The sequence below is a fragment of the Papaver somniferum genome, chromosome 7, assembly GCF_003573695.1.
Source record: "Papaver somniferum cultivar HN1 chromosome 7, ASM357369v1, whole genome shotgun sequence".
Classification (NCBI taxonomy): Eukaryota; Viridiplantae; Streptophyta; class Magnoliopsida; order Ranunculales; family Papaveraceae; genus Papaver; species Papaver somniferum.
Window position 1 is genome coordinate 266,633,357 of NC_039364.1, and position 19,929 is coordinate 266,653,285.

Sequence of the window (19,929 nt, forward strand, 5' to 3'; positions counted from 1 at the left end):
TTCGCATCCAACGTCTCATCCTCGTTGTTCATCAACAATTGCTAAACCCGCTCAACAACCGAGCACCTAACACCTATACCCGTCAGCCAAACAGACCTTACCCAATTTTCCATCGACCACCTTCTTCTCCATCTTCTCCCCCATCCCTCTGCAACAGATCCACCTACTCCCTGCCACCACCTTCTCCGCCCCTACCAGCCACCACAGCCACCCTACAACCCTAACAACTAAAACCCATCATCACCACTGACCTCCCCTACTAGCTATCAGTCGAGTTCGTCGATTTCACGCCCCTCTTCTCACTGTTGGCGTGTGAAAGTGACGAACTAGGTTGATGGCTATGAAGCTAGAAACGTAGCAGGAGCAGGAGGAAGAGAAGATAAAGCATGGGTCCGAGAACAGTAAGGAATTTTTTCAATTAAAAATTTAGGTTTTCGAATTTTAGGGTTTCACAAAATTAGGGCTTTTTGAAAAGCTATAAAAGGCAAGTTGCAGGGAATGTAAAAGGTGTTCTTGGGCTAGCCAAGTTAACCCCCAATTTGGGTCTGAGTAGGTTTAATTTTAATTTCAGTTTCAATTTCTATTTCAATTTCAATTACTCTTTCTGTTTACCATGTTTTAGTTCATCACTAGGAAGTAGATGAAGCCTCTATGCCACAGTGAAGTAAATGATTAGTTTTGTTCTTGATGAGCTTGAATTAGAACCATGGAGAATTGATTACTCAGTGATGATAGTAACCTGTGATTGGTGGTGCTGTAAGAAGACCACCAATGCTAGGGGTGAACAGGATTAACTAGGTGAGCAATTTTCTTTAGATATAGGATAGTTAGTCAATTAGTGATCAAGTCCATCTGTGATTGATGGTGCTGTAAGAAGACCATCAATGCTAGGGATGCATTAGTGAACTAGGTGAATAGCTTATCCTAGATGAAAGCCCAGAACACAAGGCAGGCCTGAACCTTCACCTTGTTTACAAAGGACAAAAGCAAGACTTGCACTGGACATGATATATCTGAGGATTTAGGTGGATTCAATATCCTAGTTTTCCCCAATTCCCTGTTTAGGTAGATTTTACTTAGAAAACAACAATAGCTCCCTCCAAGTCCCTGTGGACAAACCCTTTCTTCCCATCACTAGCCACAACTGACCCTGTGCACTTGCAGGTCAATTTGTAGGTTGTTTATAAAACCCACCAAGTTTTTGGCGCTGCTGCCGGGGACTCGGTTAGCGGCGCTGTTGTTGTTTTTGTTCTACATTTGTTTGCTGTTCTCTACATTTGTTTTCTGGTGCAGGTCTTGTTGCTGGCTAGCCTTTGCTAGCTAACTGTTTCCTGTTGCTGCTAGACCTTTCTTAACCTTGCTGCTGAGCTTGCCAAGCTGCTGGGTTGTAAGAACTTGACCCTTGTTGCTGCTGCCCTGCCTGCAAGCCCTGAACTGAACCACCTGCTGCTGCTGGTGCTCTTGTGGTGCTCCTGCTGGTGCCAGGCCAAAAATCCTGTGAGCTGCTGCACCTGTTGCTGTGCTGCTAAGGCTGAAACTTGCTGAGCCAAAATCTGCAGCCTGAAACCCAAAGCCTGCTGCTGGCCTGTTGTTGTTTGAACCTGAACTGGTGCTCCTGCTGCCACTGAAGCTGCTGCAGCTGGTGTAAGATAAAGCCCAACTGGGCTGTAAGCTGCAGAAGGTGAACCAAAGCCCAACTGGGCCTCAGAAAATCCAAAGCTTAGGATGATCCAAAGCCCAACTGGGCTTTTGCAACCAAACTAAGCAGCTGGGCTGTGCTTAAGCAAGTAAGCCTAAACCCATTAAGAGAACCCAACCTGTGGGCTTCCATTTTTAATTTGTGGGCTTGTAATAATTTTTTCCATTTTTCTGTTGGGTTTGTAATTAATTTCTTGTGGGCTTGTTTGTTTAATTGCTTGTGGGCTTGTGATGTTACATTGATTTGGGCCTGTAGTTTTAAATTAGAAAAACTGAACTTTTAAAAGCCCAACTGGGCCGCAGACCAAACAAGCAACAATTGGGATATCTCAAAAGCTACATTGGACTTCAGTTTGCATACACATTATGGGCTTGTTCACCTTCCCTTGGCAAAGCAATTTCTCCCACCAATGTGGGCTTGCTCCCAATACTAAAACCAAAATTTTTGCTCCCAATTAAAAAAAAAACCAAATTTTTCCCAAAAATCCAAACCCATTAAAAACCAAATTTTGGGCTTTGTAACATAGTTACTTAGCTTTTGAGCCAAATCATGTCTAGATCTTGGTCTACAGTTGGGGGATACAACAAATCCCTTAGAGAACTTGCGTATGGACATACTCCACGTTATGAACCTCCCATAGACCATGATGTCAATAGTTATAGGAATTATTATGGACATTTTCAAAGTCCCGAGCCTCAATCCATGAACCCTAGTAACTATTCACACATGCATCATTCATCACAACGTGAAAATGAACATTTTGCTAGTGCCTCACTCACACAATCATCACTGATCGATCAATTAGAATCTCGAATCGCAGCTTTAGAAATGCAATCACATGAGGAATCTGTCACATCTAATTTTCTTAGGCAACCTGAAATCTATGCATGTCCCGCATATGGTAGTTTAGACCACCCTGTTGAGAATTGTCATATTTTGCATGAGAATAAATCTGTTGATGATGTTGATGACTCTGATTGTGATCTTGCCAATTTGCTTGATGATTGTAAGCATGTTGTGACACGTGTAGAAGAATTAGGAGATGTTGACGTGATTAGTAATGATGTGCCTATCGTCCTACATAAGTCACAATCTAATGGCCTTCCACCCAACCTAGATTTGGTTTGTACCCATATTGTCAAACCGACTTTTCTGAGAGTCCCTAATCTAGGTTTGGAACTGTGTGCTTCCCAAGTCCTTTTGGACTATTTTGCATCTAAGTATAATATCTTTGAGGAGCCACAGTTGGAATTAACATGTTTGCCCGTCCCTAGCACAGTTCATTTCGAGCTAGACCTTGTGCATGATGAACCCCCAAAACTGCGAGATTTTGTTTCCAAAATTTTGTCCGTTGAAAAATCCAGGTTTGGGGGTAGCTCATTTTGTTTCACAGTTTCACTTGCGTTTCTTTCCTGTTATATTTGTGTGAAGCTGTTGAAACCTCTACACTTCGTCTTTTGGGTTGATCCTCAACTCTTTAGATTATTGGTGTATGGTGAATTTTTTGTACATAATCCAGTAGATAAATTTAAAAAAAAAAAAAAAAAAAACCTTTTGTTCCTTTTGTATATATTTTGCTAATCCAATATGATCTCGGCTGACATATGTTGGATTCTTGCCTTGAATAACGGAGTTCTAATATTGCTTTCGCCGAAATCGGGTATTCTCTTTCCTATTTCTCTACTCAGCATAATCCTTTCCATATGTTGTATTATAATTCTGTACATCTTTTGAAACATTGAGGACAATGTTTAGTTTAGGTTTGGGGGTGAAAAGTAGATACTTCGATCACATGTTATAATTGAAAACAAGAACTCCTTCTTTTTTGAAAAAAATTAAAAAAATTGAAAAAAAAAAAAATCATAAAAATGGAGCTCATTTACCTTGAAATGTTGACTCTTGTGCAAATATGTATTTTTATTAGGAGTCTTAGTCTAGATATTTAGGCACCCTGATTCTAGCACAATTCACATAGTGATAAGAAACTTGCACGCGCACGATCTACCAATACATGTATAGCCTCGATCTTCAAGGTGTTTGATAGGAAGTTAGATTGCCAATCACTTTAGAATACTGAATGAGACTTGACTAGCTTGTTCTTTGGTTGGCTGGTATAAAAGTTGGAGGATACGTTAAGAAAAGCAACCATAGAATTTGACCGGATGCATTCGATAAGGGCCACCTCTTGCTAAGAGTCATGTAATTATGTTTTTCTTTTTGTTCATGTATCAAAAGTGTCACTATGTTGTAAAGATCAAAGTTATTTCTTAAAAAAAAAAAAATCAAAAAAAAAAAAAAAAAAAAATTCAATCAAGTATTTATTCCATGTTTTGTCATGTTAAAGACAATATTCTCTCTTGTTCCAAAAATAAAAGAGAGTAATCAATGTAAATAAGAGTCATGTAAAGAGTCATCTTTTTGTTGTAAATAGTCTTGTAATAAGCAAGGAGGGTGCAGCCATCGATGTATAACGCGGGTAAACTGAAATATCACCAACTCATTGGGTGAACATTCACAATTATCGTAAAGCCAGACAACTAGCTTGGCTTAGAATTCGGTTCTTAGCCTAAAAACTATCTCTTGGTGGTTAGTAGTCATAACTTCAGGTCATTCTAGAAACATGTGTAGATACACTTTACACTCTTACCACATGTCTTTATTTGTTATCAGTGCTAGGATTGTGCCTTTGATAGCTAGATTGACATCTCCATTTTTCTGTGAGCTTAAACTGACTTGCACATGTCACATTTGATGGAATCTGAGCTTATATTTTGACCTAGAACTTTGTATGTACGTTCTAAGCAAACCTTCACGAGACTTCACTCGTCCACTAGGGACACTTAGTGGTTTAAAAGGCTTAGTGCATACGCTAAATGCATTCGAGAGACCAGCGACAGTGGTATAGGTAGGATTTCCTTAGTTTTGTTTTACTTGAGGACAAGTAAAATTCAGGTTTGGGGGTATTTGATGAGTGCTAAAAAGTGCATATTTCTATATATTTTTCTTGGCATTTAACTCATCTTTTGTGCATTAATTCTACATTTTAATCCATATTCTGTATTTTCTTTGTTTTCAAGAATAAATATTTTTATTAACTAATTTTTGCATTTTTAGGTAATAAATAAAGCTTGGATGAATTACGGAGAAAAAAGAGCAGAAAAGTGGTGGAAGCCAAGAGGAATCACACAAGAAAGCCGCGAAGAATGTTGTGCGCAAGACCAGAAGGCTAGAAGTGGGCCTGGAAGGAAGAATTTGTTCTTAAAGAAGAAGTGGGCTCAGAATTGTCTAAGCCCAAACTCTAACCTAAGTCCAAGACCAAGCCCAAAGCCTGCCTAAGCTCGTAGCCGTCAGATTGGATCCACAGATGCATCCTACGGTCGCTTCATCGTCGTGCATCGAAGTCTGAAGCTCCTGTCAAACACTACAGCACCTAACTCCATCTTGAGCCGTCAGTTTCGTTGTACTTCCGCATCCAACGGTCGCTCCTCGCTTACTTCTATCTCGCCGTTAGATCGATCCATCATCTTCGCATCCAACGTCTCATCCTCGTTGTTCATCAACAATTGCTAAACCCGCTCAACACCCGAGCACCTAACACCTATACCCGTCAGCCAAACAGACCTTACCCAATTTTCCATCGACCACCTTCTTCTCCATCTTCTCCCCCATCCCTCTGCAACAGATCCACCTACTCCCTGCCACCACCTTCTCCGCACCTACCATCCACCACAACCACCCTACAACCCTAACAACTAAAACCCATCATCACCACTGACCTCCCCTACTAGCTATCAGTCGAGTTCGTCGATTTCACGCCCCTCTTCTCACTGTTGGCGTGTGAAAGTGACGAACTAGATTGATGGATATGAAGATAGAAACGTAGCAGGAGCAGGAGGAAGAGAAGATAAAGCATGGGTCCGAGAACAATAAGGAAGTTTTTCAATTAAAAATTTAGGTTTTCGAATTTTAGGGTTTCACAAAATTAGGGCTTTTTGAAAAGCTATAAAAGGCAAGTTGCAGGGAATGTAAAAGGTGTTCTTGGGCTAGCCAAGTTAACCCCCAATTTGGGTCTGAGTAGGTTTAATTTTAATTTCAGTTTCAATTTCTATTTCAATTTCAATTACTCTTTCTGTTTACCATGTTTTAGTTCATCACTAGGAAGCAGATGAAGCCTCTATGCCACAGTGAAGTAAATGATTAGTTTTGTTCTTGATGAGCTTGAATTAGAACCATGGAGAATTGATTACTCAGTGATGATAGTAACCTGTGATTGGTGGTGCTGTAAGAAGACCACCAATGCTAGGGGTGAACAGGATTAACTAGGTGAGCAATTTTCTTTAGATATAGGATAGTTAGTCAATTAGTGATCAAGTCCATCTGTGATTGATGGTGCTGTAAGAAGACCATCAATGCTAGGGATGCATTAGTGAACTAGGTGAATAGCTTATCCTAGATGAAAGCCCAGAACACAAGGCAGGCCTGAACCTTCACCTTGTTTACAAAGGCCAAAAGCAAGACTTGCACTGGACATGATATAGCTGAGGATTTAGGTGGATTCAATATCCTAGTTTTCCCCAATTCCCTGTTTAGGTATATTTTACTTAGAAAACAACAATAGCTCCCTCCAAGTCCTTGTGGACAAACCCTTTCTTCCCATCACTAGACACAACTGACCCTGTGCATTTGCAGGTCAATTTGTAGGTTGTTTATAAAACCCACCATTGCTGCTGATCATAATCTTGTTATTCACCAAATGGATGTTAAAACTACTTTTTTGAATGGTGAACTAGAAGAGGAAATATACATGGAACAACCTGAAGGTTTTGTAATTCCTGGACAAGAATAGAAAGTATGTAAGCTAGAGAAATCTCTTTATGGTTTGAAACAAGCTCCTAAACAATGTCATGAGAAATTTGATAATTTAATGATTTCAAATAATTTTAGAATAAATGAGGGTGACAAATGCATCTATTATAAATCTGAGAATGATGTGTGTGTGATTGTTTGCTTGTATGTGGATGATTTGCTGATATTTGGTTCCAATTTATCTGTTGTCAATGAAACTAAAAGCATGCTTAGTTCGAATTTTGACATGAAAGATTTGGGTGAAGCTAGTGTAATCTTGGGAATCAAAATAACTAAAAATGATAGTGGTATTTCTTTAGATCAATCTCACTACATTGAAAAAATTCTGAGGAAGTATGAATATTTTGATTGTAAACCTGTTTGTACTCCGTTTGATCCTACTGTGAAATTGTTTAAGAATACCGGAGAAAGTGTTAGACAATCTGAATATGCTAGTATAATTGGAAGTCTGCGTTATGCAACTGATTGTACTAGACCAGACATTGCATATGCAGTGGGAGTTCTGTGCAAGTTTACCAGTAATCCTAGTTTGGAACACTGGGATGCTATTGAGAGGGTTATGCGGTATATGAAAAGAACCACAAACCTAGGACTACACTATAAGAGGTATCCCGCAGTCCTTGAAGGATTTAGCGATGCTAATTGGAACACTCTCTCAGATGATTCCAAGGCCACCAGTGGATATGTTTTTACAATTTCTGGGGGCGGTGTATCCTGGAGATCAAAGAAACAAACAATTATAGCCCAATCTACGATGGAGTCTGAATTGATGGCACTAGCAGCAGCTAGTGAAGAGGCAGGATGGCTGAAGAGTCTGTTGTCAGACATTCCAGTATGGGAAAAACGGATACCAGCCACTTTGATCCACTGCGATAGTACCGCGGCTATTGGAGTAGTAAAGAATTGTTATAACAACAATAAGAATCGACAGATACGTCGAAAGCACGACACAGTTAGAGAATTTCTCACAACTGGTGTTGTTAGAGTAGATCATGTAAGGTCTGAAGGAAATATAGCTGATACTTTGACGAAAGTATTAGCAAGAGAAAAGGTATGGAATACCTCTAAAAGTATGAGACTTTTGCCCGTGAGAAGTTGAGTCATTTGTAATGGATACCCAACCTAGAAATAGGTTCAAAGGGACTAGACGAAGTTACAAATGATATGATAGAGTCATGCACTCCCATAGCATGATATCCTGAAGTGGGAAACAGGTTGAGTGTTTAAACTCTTAATGATGTCTATAGCTCTTAAGCTAGAGTTGGATACACATGAGTATCCTTGATAGACTCACCTATACGAATGTGAAGGTCTGGCCGCCTTCTATGAGAACTTGGGCATTTCTCTAGATCGTTCGTTAAGAAAGGGATAAGAACATGGCCTTAATGTGCAAACTTAAGGACATTACTCTAGATATAGTTGTGTGTGTTAAATAATCTAATATTAGTTAGAGTTCAAGACGCGAGTCACTCTAGTCACCTAGTACTTAGAAAGTTTAACACTATGTAGAGGTTCAAGTTGAAAGGCACCTTTGCTTATGCACAACTATATAGCACTTGCTCAATGTTTTTAAAATATAAGTGGGGGATTGTTGGGATATATATATATATTTAAAAACATAGTTTTGTAATATTATATCAAACTTAGAGAAATAGTGTGGTGGTATTATTTTGGGCTCCCACACTATAGACTTGGGTTCAAGTCTCACCCCTTGCATTCGACTAGGTATATTATTTATATCTATACTATTTATTAAAAGTCTGGGAGAGCGGGGCCTTGGCACCTTGGGGGTTTTGGGAGGTCTGGTGACTTAAAAAAAAACTTTTTGCAGATTTGACTTTTGGTTTTCAAAACGTTTTTTTTTTAAGGAAATTATTCTCTAATTAATTCTCATTAATTTTGGTATTATATTGTTCCCGTTTTCTGACTATTACGTAAGATTAATTTTGAGTAACTAATCAGAATTTATTTTCATTAAACTTAATTGATTCTCTTAAGCTGTTATAAGGCTGGTTTTCTGAAAAGAGAAAGTGATATGTTTTTGTGATTCTGATCAAGTGTTAGAAAGAGAATTGTGATTCGATTTGTCATAGTACAGGGAAATCGAACAAGAGAGTATCAGCTGTTTTATCCCATAGGTTTTCAACAATTTTTGACTGCTAGCACAATCAAAGAGGCAGAGTCGCGAAATACCTTAAAAATAGCGACCTAGTCCGCGACTCAGCTGTTTTAGATTCGGTTTCATTATTTGTTCACTGTTTCCAACATATATTTCAAATGAACTCTCTAAGAGATTTTCCAGTGGAATGTATGCAAAAGAAAATGTCTAAATCCATATATGATGTACATTTATATTTTCTCGAACTCTAACTTCTTAAACCAATATGTGTAGATGAGGTGGCCTCATTTTAGGTAAAGGATGTCAAAGCCGATACCCAAAACTAGATATTCACTTAGATAATGTCTTCCCACTCATCGTTTTCCCATAAAATCAATGCAACAATAAATATAGAAATATTCTTAATCAATCACTAGGTATCACCCGGCCTACGGCCCGGCTCAACCTTTTCATGCTATCAAGATTTTAGAATTAGCTGGCCTACGGTTAGGCTAATTTAGATTAGTTGCGTCTCGGTGCCGTTAAATCAAAGTTAGCTTTGGTCAAGCTATAGCATATATCCTCTGTTGTCCAATATTAAACTTGTAGTATTAAGTGCAATTGCTAATCAGAAAATACAAAATATAATTTCTTTTTAACTGGGGTCACAGTCGCACACTTAATAACAGAGTTTAGGTTGCCCAAATTAAGATGTGTAAATATTAAAATTAACCAATTGATCAATGATTTATTTAGTGGTCAATACATGCATTTCAGAAGAACAACATTACATTAGATTATATGATAATCCGAATTACCAATCAGTAGCACATTCCAAACCACTCTAGTGGCTAGTCCGGTCAGAGCCATATTCGTGGATCGATATTCTTAGAGCAACCACAGTCACGACCAAATTTGGGTACTAAACCCAAATTTGGTCTTAGAAAGTGCCGCAGTGGTGAGGAGTAAAGCCATATTTAGTCCAGAGAATTAGGGTTTGTGACCAAATGTGGTCGCCAACCCAGACTAAAATGATCAATAGTGGGACGGGGTTATTACGAGCGTATGAATCGAGACGGAAGTATAGTGGGCGCTTCAGACCGGGCGTATGTATAAAGAACGTATGATATTGGGGCGGATGTATACAGAGCGTTTGAATTAGGCGTATTTATAAACACCGCCGGGCCATACGGAGATAAAACATACGCCCCATAGCAGGCGTAATTAGAATGTACGTCCCAATGGGGCGCAGTTATTAAAAACGCCTGGTTTGGGCGCATGTATTACGTGCGACTGTGTGAGGCGCATGTATTATGAGCGTTGATAACAAAGACATAAGAAAAAGAGGCTATGACAAGAGCACCTGTTGTTAGGTTTGGAACTGCAAAAAGAGCTTCTGAGCTCAAATTCTTTATGGAAGATCTTAACAATTTCGATACCTTGGCTCACGTTTTTAACAAGTAAGTTTTTTTTTTTCCCCTTTATGAGATTTGTACAGTTCCGTGAATTTGTTGAGTGTCACGTTTTTGCTAATTTTGATCGGAAGTTTCGTTTTATTTGGGTTAAATTTATCGTTTTCATTATGACCTCAATTTAGCAAAATTTTGATTTGATTTTGATTTGAATCTGTCGGTGGTTAGATTTGTGTACGTAATTGAGATTCTATTCTTTTACAACGGTAAAGTTGTGTTAATTTGAGATTTAGGGTTTGACGTATGAAGTTTGAGATGAAAATTTTACAAAGGGGCAATTTGTTTTGGCTTGGTAAGGGTGGACACTTGTTTGGTTTTTGTACTAATTGATCTTATTGTCAATATTTTACAGATCTAGCAGATTTGGAGGACTCCAAAAAGTTCAGTGTGCTATTGCCGGCAAGAATCTATACATGAGATTCAGCTGCAGCACAGGGATGCAATGGGGATGAACATGGTTTCTAAAGGTGTTCAGAACGTTTTGGATTTTCTTCAAGCTGATTTTCCCGACATGGATGTTATCGGAATATCTGGTTCGTTCTCTTTCTGAATCCTGTGACCACCGTCATACCTACCAGATTGTGTTTGACTGTAATCTATTTGGAAAGTTTTACTTATAATTTGGTGATGTATCACTCTTTTTTTTGTGCATCTATGGTTTTTGATTTTTCTTTGGATTCATTTGTAGGGAACTTTTGTTCCGATAAGAAACCAGCTGCTGTAAACTGGATTGAAGGACGTGGTAAGTCGGTTGTCTGCGAGGCAATTATCAAGGATGAAGTAGTGAGGAATGTGTTGAAGACTACAGTTCCAGCTTTGGTAGAGCTTAACATGCTCAAAAACTTGACTGGTTCTGCCATTGCATCTACGCCTGAACTAGACGCACAATCCATCTACGCCTGAACTAGACGCACTTTCTATGTCCGCCCAACACAGACACACCTTCCATATCCGCCCTACCCAGACGCACCTTCTATGTCCGCCCGAGTCATACGCATTTTCTATCTCCGTATGTATCAGACGCACATAACTTCTCCGTCCCAGTAGACGCACTTCCCATCGCCGTCCCATGTTAGGCGTGAACTATACCTACGCCTCAATCAGGCGCACGTAATAACTCCGTTTCATTCAGACGCATATTTTAAAGAACGCTCGGTCAAGAAACGTGAGTATAAGTTCCGTCTGCACCAAGCGTTCGTATAAGTTACGCTTCACCAAATTTTGGTCGTCCCCCATTGCGCTTGAACACCCAGAATACCAAATTTTTTTGGCTTTTAGTCTGGCTTTTGGTATTTGGTCCGTCTCATGACTGTGGTTGCTCTTAGCTATGTCAGATATTGTCAATAAGACCAAGGATAATTATTTTATAAGATCAAGGATAATCATGTCATTTTGACTGTACATTATCTAATCAGTTGGTTCTACTTTCTTCATTTTTCCTGAAACTCCATTCGAATGTCTTACGAAAGTGGTTTTAATCCATAAAAATTGAAACCATGTCTATGCACACAGTGAATAGTTTGATTTGTCATTACAAACCAATGCTTTAAAATGTTTCTATTACATCCTTCCCCTCATTCTTTTCTCCAATTTTCCATAAATCCGAAACCCTAGTATTTTCTGCAATCACAAAATCAAAATCAAAATCATTTTCTTCTTAAATTCGTCCAATCACTCATAAATGTCGCAGCAACTTTTGATTTTTCATTCGCCCACCGTTTTGTAGATAAAACAGTGGACGAGGGTGATAGTGATGATTTCAAATGATGAGCCTGTGGAGATCCAAAAAGGTATATTGATTTTACTCTTCTTTTTAAGATTGGGTCTGTTGTTTTATCTGTTAAACAGTAAAAATAATGGTAGCAAATCATAGGTATTGGTGGTGGGTGGTGGTGGAGGGTTTTGATTTCAATTTTTTTTTTCACTTTATTAATTGAATTGTCAAAATTGGAATCAAATCATAGGTATGGGTAGTGATGGGTAGTGACGGGTGGTATAAGGTGGTGGTGGTGGGTGGTGGTGTTGGATATTCAGTTTATCAATTTTAAAAACTATGGGTTTGTTGTAATTGATCCTAAATTTTCATATCTAGAAAAGTTTATCACCACTCACTGCATTCCAAAGAGAATATGATAGTAAAGAGTTTAGAACATAGCTATATAGTGATAAGTAAATGACAGTAAAGAGTTTAGGACATTTGTTGTTGTTAGTTTTCTATTTTCCCATGTATTACTGAAAATAATTTGCACCTGATCACCACATGCAACTTCATATCCTGGGTTTGATAGCTCTTCTTGTGTATTTATCTGAAGTAAAAGAAAGTTTCATCATGAATTGTGGTACAATAAAGATTCTACCACAGTTGCGCCAGTTGGACAGAATCCTAAGGTTAGTAAAAAGTTGGCATTCTTCCAAGTGCAATTGGATATATCGCATCAGATCTCGTATGTCCTTAGGTAATGTCCTACTGTAATTCTATCATCTGATTTCATATCTAACTCATGAACATAATTTGTTTAGTTGTTGTCAGTTTTGAATTTCCTTATGTATGACTTTTAAAAGTTCTTACCTGCTCACCACTATACATTATAAAATACAAATAGGTCCAACAACATGTTGCATAACACATACCTTTAAAATTAGGGCATCAAGATATAAATTACTTCCAAGGCCAGGTAATAAGCATCAGAATGAGCTTTTGTAGGCATCCTGTGAGTTCTAAGAACACAAAAACAACCTAAAATTCATAACTTGTATGACCAAGAGGAATTAGTAATGGTACAATGGACCTATAGTTCCAGCCTAACTCAAATCCACCGGAAGTAGGTTATTTTTTTTAGGTTTGGTACCTTTCTATTAGTTGTATTAACTTTTTAATCAAACATTCTCACCGTTTAGTTAAATATTGCAGAAGTTCGTAACCGAAGAACCCCCAAAGGAGAGCTTGACGTTCCAGAGCACATCCTCAACTGAATAAAAAGTTCCGGGAGCTGCAAATAAGTAAAGTACATTGGGAGTGTTATTGTTGATCCCCAAGGTTAGTAAACTAAATCAGCTAGTTAACCAAGAGGGACCTTCCGAACAATAAATATTTAGTTTAACTTGCATGTTTATAAAGTTGATTCTGGATCCAGTTTGGACCTTTTTAAATAAATTAGCTTAATGAATTTAAGGAGTTGACCATTAGTTAACCAAGAGGGACTTAATAATCCAAGAGATAAATGATAAGGCAGAGAACAGATTAATTATTTTTAAGATCATCTAGGAACAATAGAGGATATTGGAAATGATATAGCTTTGAAAATGCAAGTTTGTCTGTGAATGAACTGTAAACATAAATCAAATAAACATGAGTAATTTACAATAGAACTTCAGGATAGACGATGTTAGTTGTTTCGAGATTATTTGTTCCATCTTCCAATAGTATTGTTATTCTATTTGCAGCTGTGCACCTCGATAAAGCAACATACAGTTGGCCATGGCTGAACATGGGGGTCTGTAAATCAATTCCCACATACTTTACAGATTGTCCTTGAGATTTATTGATTGTCATCGCATAAGCCACTCGTACTGGAAACTGACGCTTTGTCATGTTTACGTTTAATTCTGACGCTGATGGTTTAAATGAAATTCTTGGTAGCAACACCTTTTCACCTGCTTTATCTCCGGTTAAAATTATTCCCTGGATCACATGTTTACGGCATTTGGTAACCAGTAACCTGGTACCATTGCAAAGTCCCTCTGAAGGGGAGAGATTTCTCATCAAAATAACTGGACAACCAACTTTTAGATCTAACTTGAATGGAGGCATCCCTGGTGGGTTTAGATTTTGAAGATTTTCATTAGAATAATCTGGAATTCTTCCGCTTTCATCTGGATTTAATTTATCAGCAGCTAAATATGTAAATGTCTTCCCTTTCAAAATATTCAGTGCTTCGATGTTAATCTTGTGAAGATCATCATTGCGCGCTGAGAGAATGATTCTCTCAGTTAGTTGTTCGAGCGATACTTGTTGAGATGTTCCCAAACATGGATACAATTTGGATATCAGCTCTTTTATGTTTCCGCATCTATTCACCGGTGATGGCAGTACTACTTTTTCTTCTTGCTTTGTTCCAACCTGAAAAATTTGTTTAACCGAATATAAATATCTTTTCTGGCTGTACAGTTTGTATGATATTTAATTGGACTTTTTAAATTATTACCTCGAGCAAGAACTTAGCGAAATCTATGTTTTCCGGCTGACATTGATCAAGGCGCATATTCTGGTCAAGCGTCAGCACCGTCATATTGTCTCATAGTGATGATTTTTGTACACATGCTCCAACAACTTTTGCACGACCTCCATTTGGTACAATTGGTAAAGTTTGCCGGAAATCTCCTCCCATAACAACTGTTATACCTCCAAAGGCTAAATTGTTCTCAAATATATCTTTGAGTGTCCTATCAACTGCTTCTATAAAAAATTTATGTTGCATCGGCACTTCGTCTCGTATAATCAACTTTACTTGCTTAAAAAATTTAGCTTCCTCATGTTTTGAAATAGAAAACACGCTGATTTCATTTAAACGTCGAATGTGCAGTTCGCCCACCTGCCAATAATAGTGAAGCAATGCCTGATGAGCCAACAGTTACTACGATATCTCCATTCAATCAACAACTTGCTGCTATTGTATTATATAGGAATGTCTTTCCTGTTCCCGCACAGCCATTCAGGAAAAATAGCTTACCATCTCTATCATGGAAAAATAGCTGACCATCTCTATCATTCACGGACTTTGTTATTGCATGATACGCCGCCTTTTGTTTAGCATTTAGTATTTCGATATTGTCTTGAACTGTAGGTTCATGAATTGCAAATTGAAGTTGCCGACAATCTTACCCCAGTTTTCTTTTGGTGTAGGCATTGGTCTATAATCTTCCAGCTTCTTCCCGGATTCACGCAGTAATTTATCCACCAGATACAATCCATAATCCAAAGTTTGTTCGGTTGTTGGATTTTGAATGTTGAACAATCTTTTCATTGCATGAGGTAGATCATCACATATATTCATTCCGAATTTCGCCCATAGAACTTCTGGTTCAGCTGGGTTACATTCCCATAAAATAATCTTGAAAAGCTTTCTCATCTGACTTCCTGTTTGGATCACTGCGGCTTCTGTAAGGCACTCTAAATATTCTTTATCATTTTCTAGTATCCCAAGTGCTATGCATGCTTTTTTAAATGTAGGATGTTCTTCGTTGTCAACAGTTCTCAAACTCCGAAATGAATCTGCACCTGCTACAACAGTCAGCAATAATCGAAGGTAGTACAATTCTCCTGCGTTAGGGCTAACAAAATGGATTCTCGCAATCGCAAAGCCTTGTTGCCTGATTTTCCATCTTTTTTCCTTTTTAAGCCAAACGAAGTGTTGTGGGAAATCTTGGTATGTATGTTTAGGAGCATTTGGATTTTCAGCATAATACTCAAAATGACCCATCAAAGTTGTTTTAAAGCTATCCGCTTTTTCTGACACTGCTTCCATCGATTGCTCCGACTCATAAACAACTCTTTGTTGTCCCGGCAAATGTATTGCCAGCCTTTGCACACTTGGTACTTCTTGATGCATGGAATAACCAAATAAACGCCATGCTGCTTCTGGTGGCCCGACGTACCTGGCATCAATATACTCTTGAACCTCATCCTTCGCACCCACAATCACTGTTGTTCTATCATGTCCTTTATAGATATATTTGTGTATGTATTTGACAGCTCTTACACCTGCACAGACTTCTACATTTATATGACAGTTAAACATTCTTGTTAGATGTGGATTATAGGGAACAACGTCAATATTGTATGCTTTGCGTTTATTGCGCACAATAACTTCTCTTCCATCATCCCTTCTGCGATAAACTGGATACCCTCCGCCATCTACACATGTAGCGTTATTGTATTGTTTGGGATATCCCCTAATACAGTTTCCTTTCCTCATGCAGGGAGATTCTGGATTTCTATCACCACATGGTCCATGTACCATACACTTTCTTACCGTGTCGAAGAGAACTGGATCTGTTCCCTCATCAGGAAATTCTGCTGAAACAAATTTATCGACTTGCTCCACTGGACGTATTTTTTCTGATTTTTGTAAGAATATTAATGCATGCATGTGCAGCAAACCTCGTTTCTGGAATTCGATTGTGTGTACATGCCCTACAACTTCTCCAAAAACTTTCTTTTTAATTATTTCATCCATCAGTGCCTTTCTTTTTAATTCAAAAACACGTGCAACTAAATCAGGACGATCAGATGCATATTCATGTTTAGAAAGCTCATCTTTGATTTCTGGCCAGTTCGGATTTGCAGTCATTGTTAGAAAAATATCTGGATGATGGTTAAAACGTGTTATTGCCATCGAATCTTGATAGATTTCAAACATGTGTCTTGGACCCCCAGTGAATGAAGACGGTAGAATGCACGGTTTACCTCCTTGGTTAGGCTTTAATCCTGCATTTTTCATTTCTTTTATTTCAGCATACTGATCTGCACGTGGTTTCCCTTGGTTAAATCTCAAAAAATCTAAACGACTTTGCTCAGTAGAAGCCCATGAGTCCACTAAAAATTCCTGGAAAAGCTTTCCTGCTCTTAGGATTGTTGAATACTCTGGTTTCCGCTGAAAAATACGATAACTGAAGTATTGCATTTGACTCAAAGATACATTTGTATACGTTTTTGTATCTACATCCCACTGATTGAGATCTATGCTCCAGCCTAGCTCACCATAAGGAAATAATAGAACATAATGCAGAGGTAGATATGCAGGGTGACACTCATCTATTCTTGTGTAGCCATGCTCTGCTCTTAGGTGTAATAGAATATCACGTGGACCCGTTATTGAACTTTCCTTTTCCGGTATGATTACAGACACTTCGTCAGCAGTCGGTAGATTATAACGTCTTTCATCAGTTGTCTCTTTGTAGTGCAAAGAAACCTGCACGGTCTTCTGAGGTGAATCAGTTTTTTCTTAATATCTCATATTCATGGAGAAACTTCGGGTAGAAAGTATCATGCTGCAACAAAGTATCCTAAATTATCTTAAGAATGTCTTTATTTAAATTTGAATTCCTGGTTTCCCTTATAGATAATGCATGAGACGGATCATATATGTAAAGCTGGGAGTACACGGGATTAACTCGCTCCTTTGGCATCAGAGATCCACTTGTATGTCGCAATTCACCATGTGTAGAAAAGCACCAGAGACCTTTACCTTTCGGGGCTCTTGTATCATATTTGCATCCGAGACTGGTATAGGCATTTGCAGCATTAAAATTTCTTATATTTTTCTTAAGGTGTTTGGAGTCATCATCAATACCTTCATATAATTCCCTTATAGGCGTCGGAGGTTCACGCAATGGCAGCAAACGAACTTTTCCTTTGTGACAACGTGTGACGAATCTAGGTGTCTTGAAGGAAGAATCACTTGACTTCTCATCGATCCAGTGCAATGCTTTGCAATTGGGACATTAAACATCCATTTTTCCCAGGTAATTTCTTCCATCAGAATTAATTCTACGTTTATTTGTACATTTGTTTGTCGTTGATGTAGTTACCGTTTGCGTATCATCGTCAAGTTTTTCATCGGATGAGTCGTAATAATCAGTGTACTCATCTGATGAGTATGTTGCGGGAATAGACCTGTTTAAACATAAGAATAAATATCAGTAAACCACTAATGCAAATCGAACTAAACATAGAGGTTCAGTTTTACAATATTACATCTCAATATCAGTTGCAATGGAATTTTCGGAGTTTGCTGGTTCGGTGTGCATATCTACTATAGCATTCGCATGATGATTTCTTTCCATTTGTAAAGCATTGTTCTGCAATGAAAAACATATACGTAAACATATTATATATTAAATCCAAATTTAAAATATGTTCAGGGTTTAAACTTTTATTGAAATATTCTTAATATTACCTCTGCAGGATAGATAGTATCGACATTTGTGTTCGTTTTTTCCCTCTTTAATGTCTCCGATTGTGTTGATGTTCTTTTTCGTTGATCTCCTTGTATGGTTAAAGTATTGTTCTGCAATCAACAATAAATATAGATAGTTGAAAGACGTATTAACAAATATAGATAGTAGTAGATGAACAACTGTATTAAATAAATAAGTTGTCCATCAAGTAAATTCGCATTTTTTTGCAATGAACAATGTATAAGATATTGATAGATGAATAGTTGTAGTTCGCTGTGTAAATTTTTAATGATATTTCCTTAAAATTACCTCATCAACATAAAATGTATGAACATCTTTGATTGATTGTGATGGTGTTCTTTGTCGTTTACGATGGGTATTCTACCGGTACAAAAAGAGAAGAAACTTCTTAATAAAATTTAATAAAATCAAGGTTAAGTACTCTAATGCACAAAAAAATATTTGTCAGTCTACATGTTACTAACTTGCCTGTAATTGTTGTGCTGCCTTTTGTTTTCTTGTTGGTACCTGTTCCTGATGTTGCATTCCTTTTGGTGATAAAATTTCAGTAGGCTGATCACTATTAATCCCATCATAGTGTCTTCCATTCAGAAATATCATCTTTTCTTCGTTTTCTTTCTTACGACGTTCTCTTTGTGCCAAAGATCGTGGCTGGCATGGATTAAAATATAAAACATATTAGTATCACCTAATAATGCATTAGGTTTGTTCTATAACTTAGTTATGCTTTAAAAGAATTACCCTAGATGGCTCTCTTTTTGGCTTTCTGTTTGAATCCCTTCTACGTCTTTCTTGCTGACTTAATCGTTGTCTTTCCTGTACATTCAAGTAGTTGCATTATTATTTGGATACAAAGGGTTTCATGAACTTATGCTGTATGTTATCAATTAGTACATTGTAAGATAAAACAATACCTTGGTTCTTTGAACTATAAATTGGTTCTGTTGTTCATCGCTTCTTGAATCCTCAGTTAACAGCTGTTAAGAAATAATACAACATATTATTACTGCAATTTTTTTCTAGAATCATCTTTACTTACATGATGATAACTGGGTGCTGCTACTTGATAAACAGGTTGAAGAAGAGACACTGGTAGTCTTCTACCAACATGTGCTAATGCCGAGGGCCTGAAAGCGAACATGGGGGATTACTACAGATATATAAAATAAACCACAACTGAAAGTATTATATGTTTGAATGCTTACCTCATATTGTAATTCAATTTCTGTAAATTGAATGCTTACCTCGTATTGTAATTCAAGATTTTGTGTATGTTATCTAAATTGTTGATGATAATCAGTTTTAAAGTAGACGACTGAATTCAAAAATCTCGAGGGCAATTAATAACCTCGCAGATCTTTGCTGAATATTTTGGACAAAGGAATTATTTTAAATAGGGAATCAGTGAGGAAATTTAGGAATTTGTTCAAAGACTTGCACCGAGTATTAGGATTAGGAGTCCGAGGCATTAACGGTTAGTCCGGCAGAGTTGACGGTGGTTATAATGGGTCTAGACATTATCTCAGCCATCCATGTTGGTTGATCTCAACCGTTCTTTGTCCGTTATAGACACCACCTTTCCTTAGACTATTAGACTATTGATTAAATGACACATACGTAATAGAGAAAATTTACGTGTTCCTGTATATACCCCAGAAAACACTAACAGTACCCCCAATAGTTAGTTATGTTGGTTATAATTTGGTTAACCTGGAAAACTTGAAGTGATGCGAATTTATTTATAATTGTACCCCTCCGGTACTTTCTAAATTTTGTTCATTAACAAAATTATCATAACAAATTTATTCGTTTGT

General features: G+C 37.7%; 1 protein-coding gene, 1 long non-coding RNA gene and 1 pseudogene across 5 annotated transcripts in view; 2 read left to right on the plus strand and 1 right to left on the minus strand.

The window, feature by feature from the left end:
* The first annotated feature begins 9,904 nt into the window (after positions 1-9,904).
* On the plus strand, positions 9,905-11,038 carry LOC113296552 (annotated as a pseudogene).
* A 523-nt stretch (positions 11,039-11,561) lies between these two features.
* LOC113300359 lies at positions 11,562-14,362 on the plus strand. 4 transcript variants are annotated; one of them, XR_003335744.1, is made up of 4 exons: positions 11,562-11,925; positions 12,424-12,591; positions 13,047-13,172; positions 13,580-14,362. It is a non-coding gene; the product is annotated as an uncharacterized LOC113300359 (long non-coding RNA). The 4 variants fall into 4 exon arrangements; XR_003335745.1 differs by having other exon boundaries at positions 12,448-12,591; XR_003335746.1 differs by lacking the exon at positions 11,562-11,925 and having other exon boundaries at positions 11,946-12,591; positions 13,580-13,951; positions 14,067-14,362.
* A 587-nt stretch (positions 14,363-14,949) lies between these two features.
* The window catches only part of LOC113296553, a 38,833-nt gene continuing 33,853 nt past the window's right edge, over positions 14,950-19,929 (minus strand). Inside the window, exons 2-11 of the mRNA XM_026544855.1 lie at positions 19,360-19,430; positions 19,155-19,242; positions 19,030-19,092; positions 18,857-18,931; positions 18,584-18,766; positions 18,404-18,475; positions 18,094-18,204; positions 17,892-17,995; positions 17,726-17,810; positions 14,950-16,788 (exon numbers count right to left, since the gene is read on the minus strand). Coding sequence (XP_026400640.1) covers positions 14,950-16,788; positions 17,726-17,810; positions 17,892-17,995; positions 18,094-18,204; positions 18,404-18,475; positions 18,584-18,766; positions 18,857-18,931; positions 19,030-19,092; positions 19,155-19,242; positions 19,360-19,430 — 2,691 coding nt within the window. The remainder of the gene's footprint in view (positions 16,789-17,725; positions 17,811-17,891; positions 17,996-18,093; positions 18,205-18,403; positions 18,476-18,583; positions 18,767-18,856; positions 18,932-19,029; positions 19,093-19,154; positions 19,243-19,359; positions 19,431-19,929) is intronic.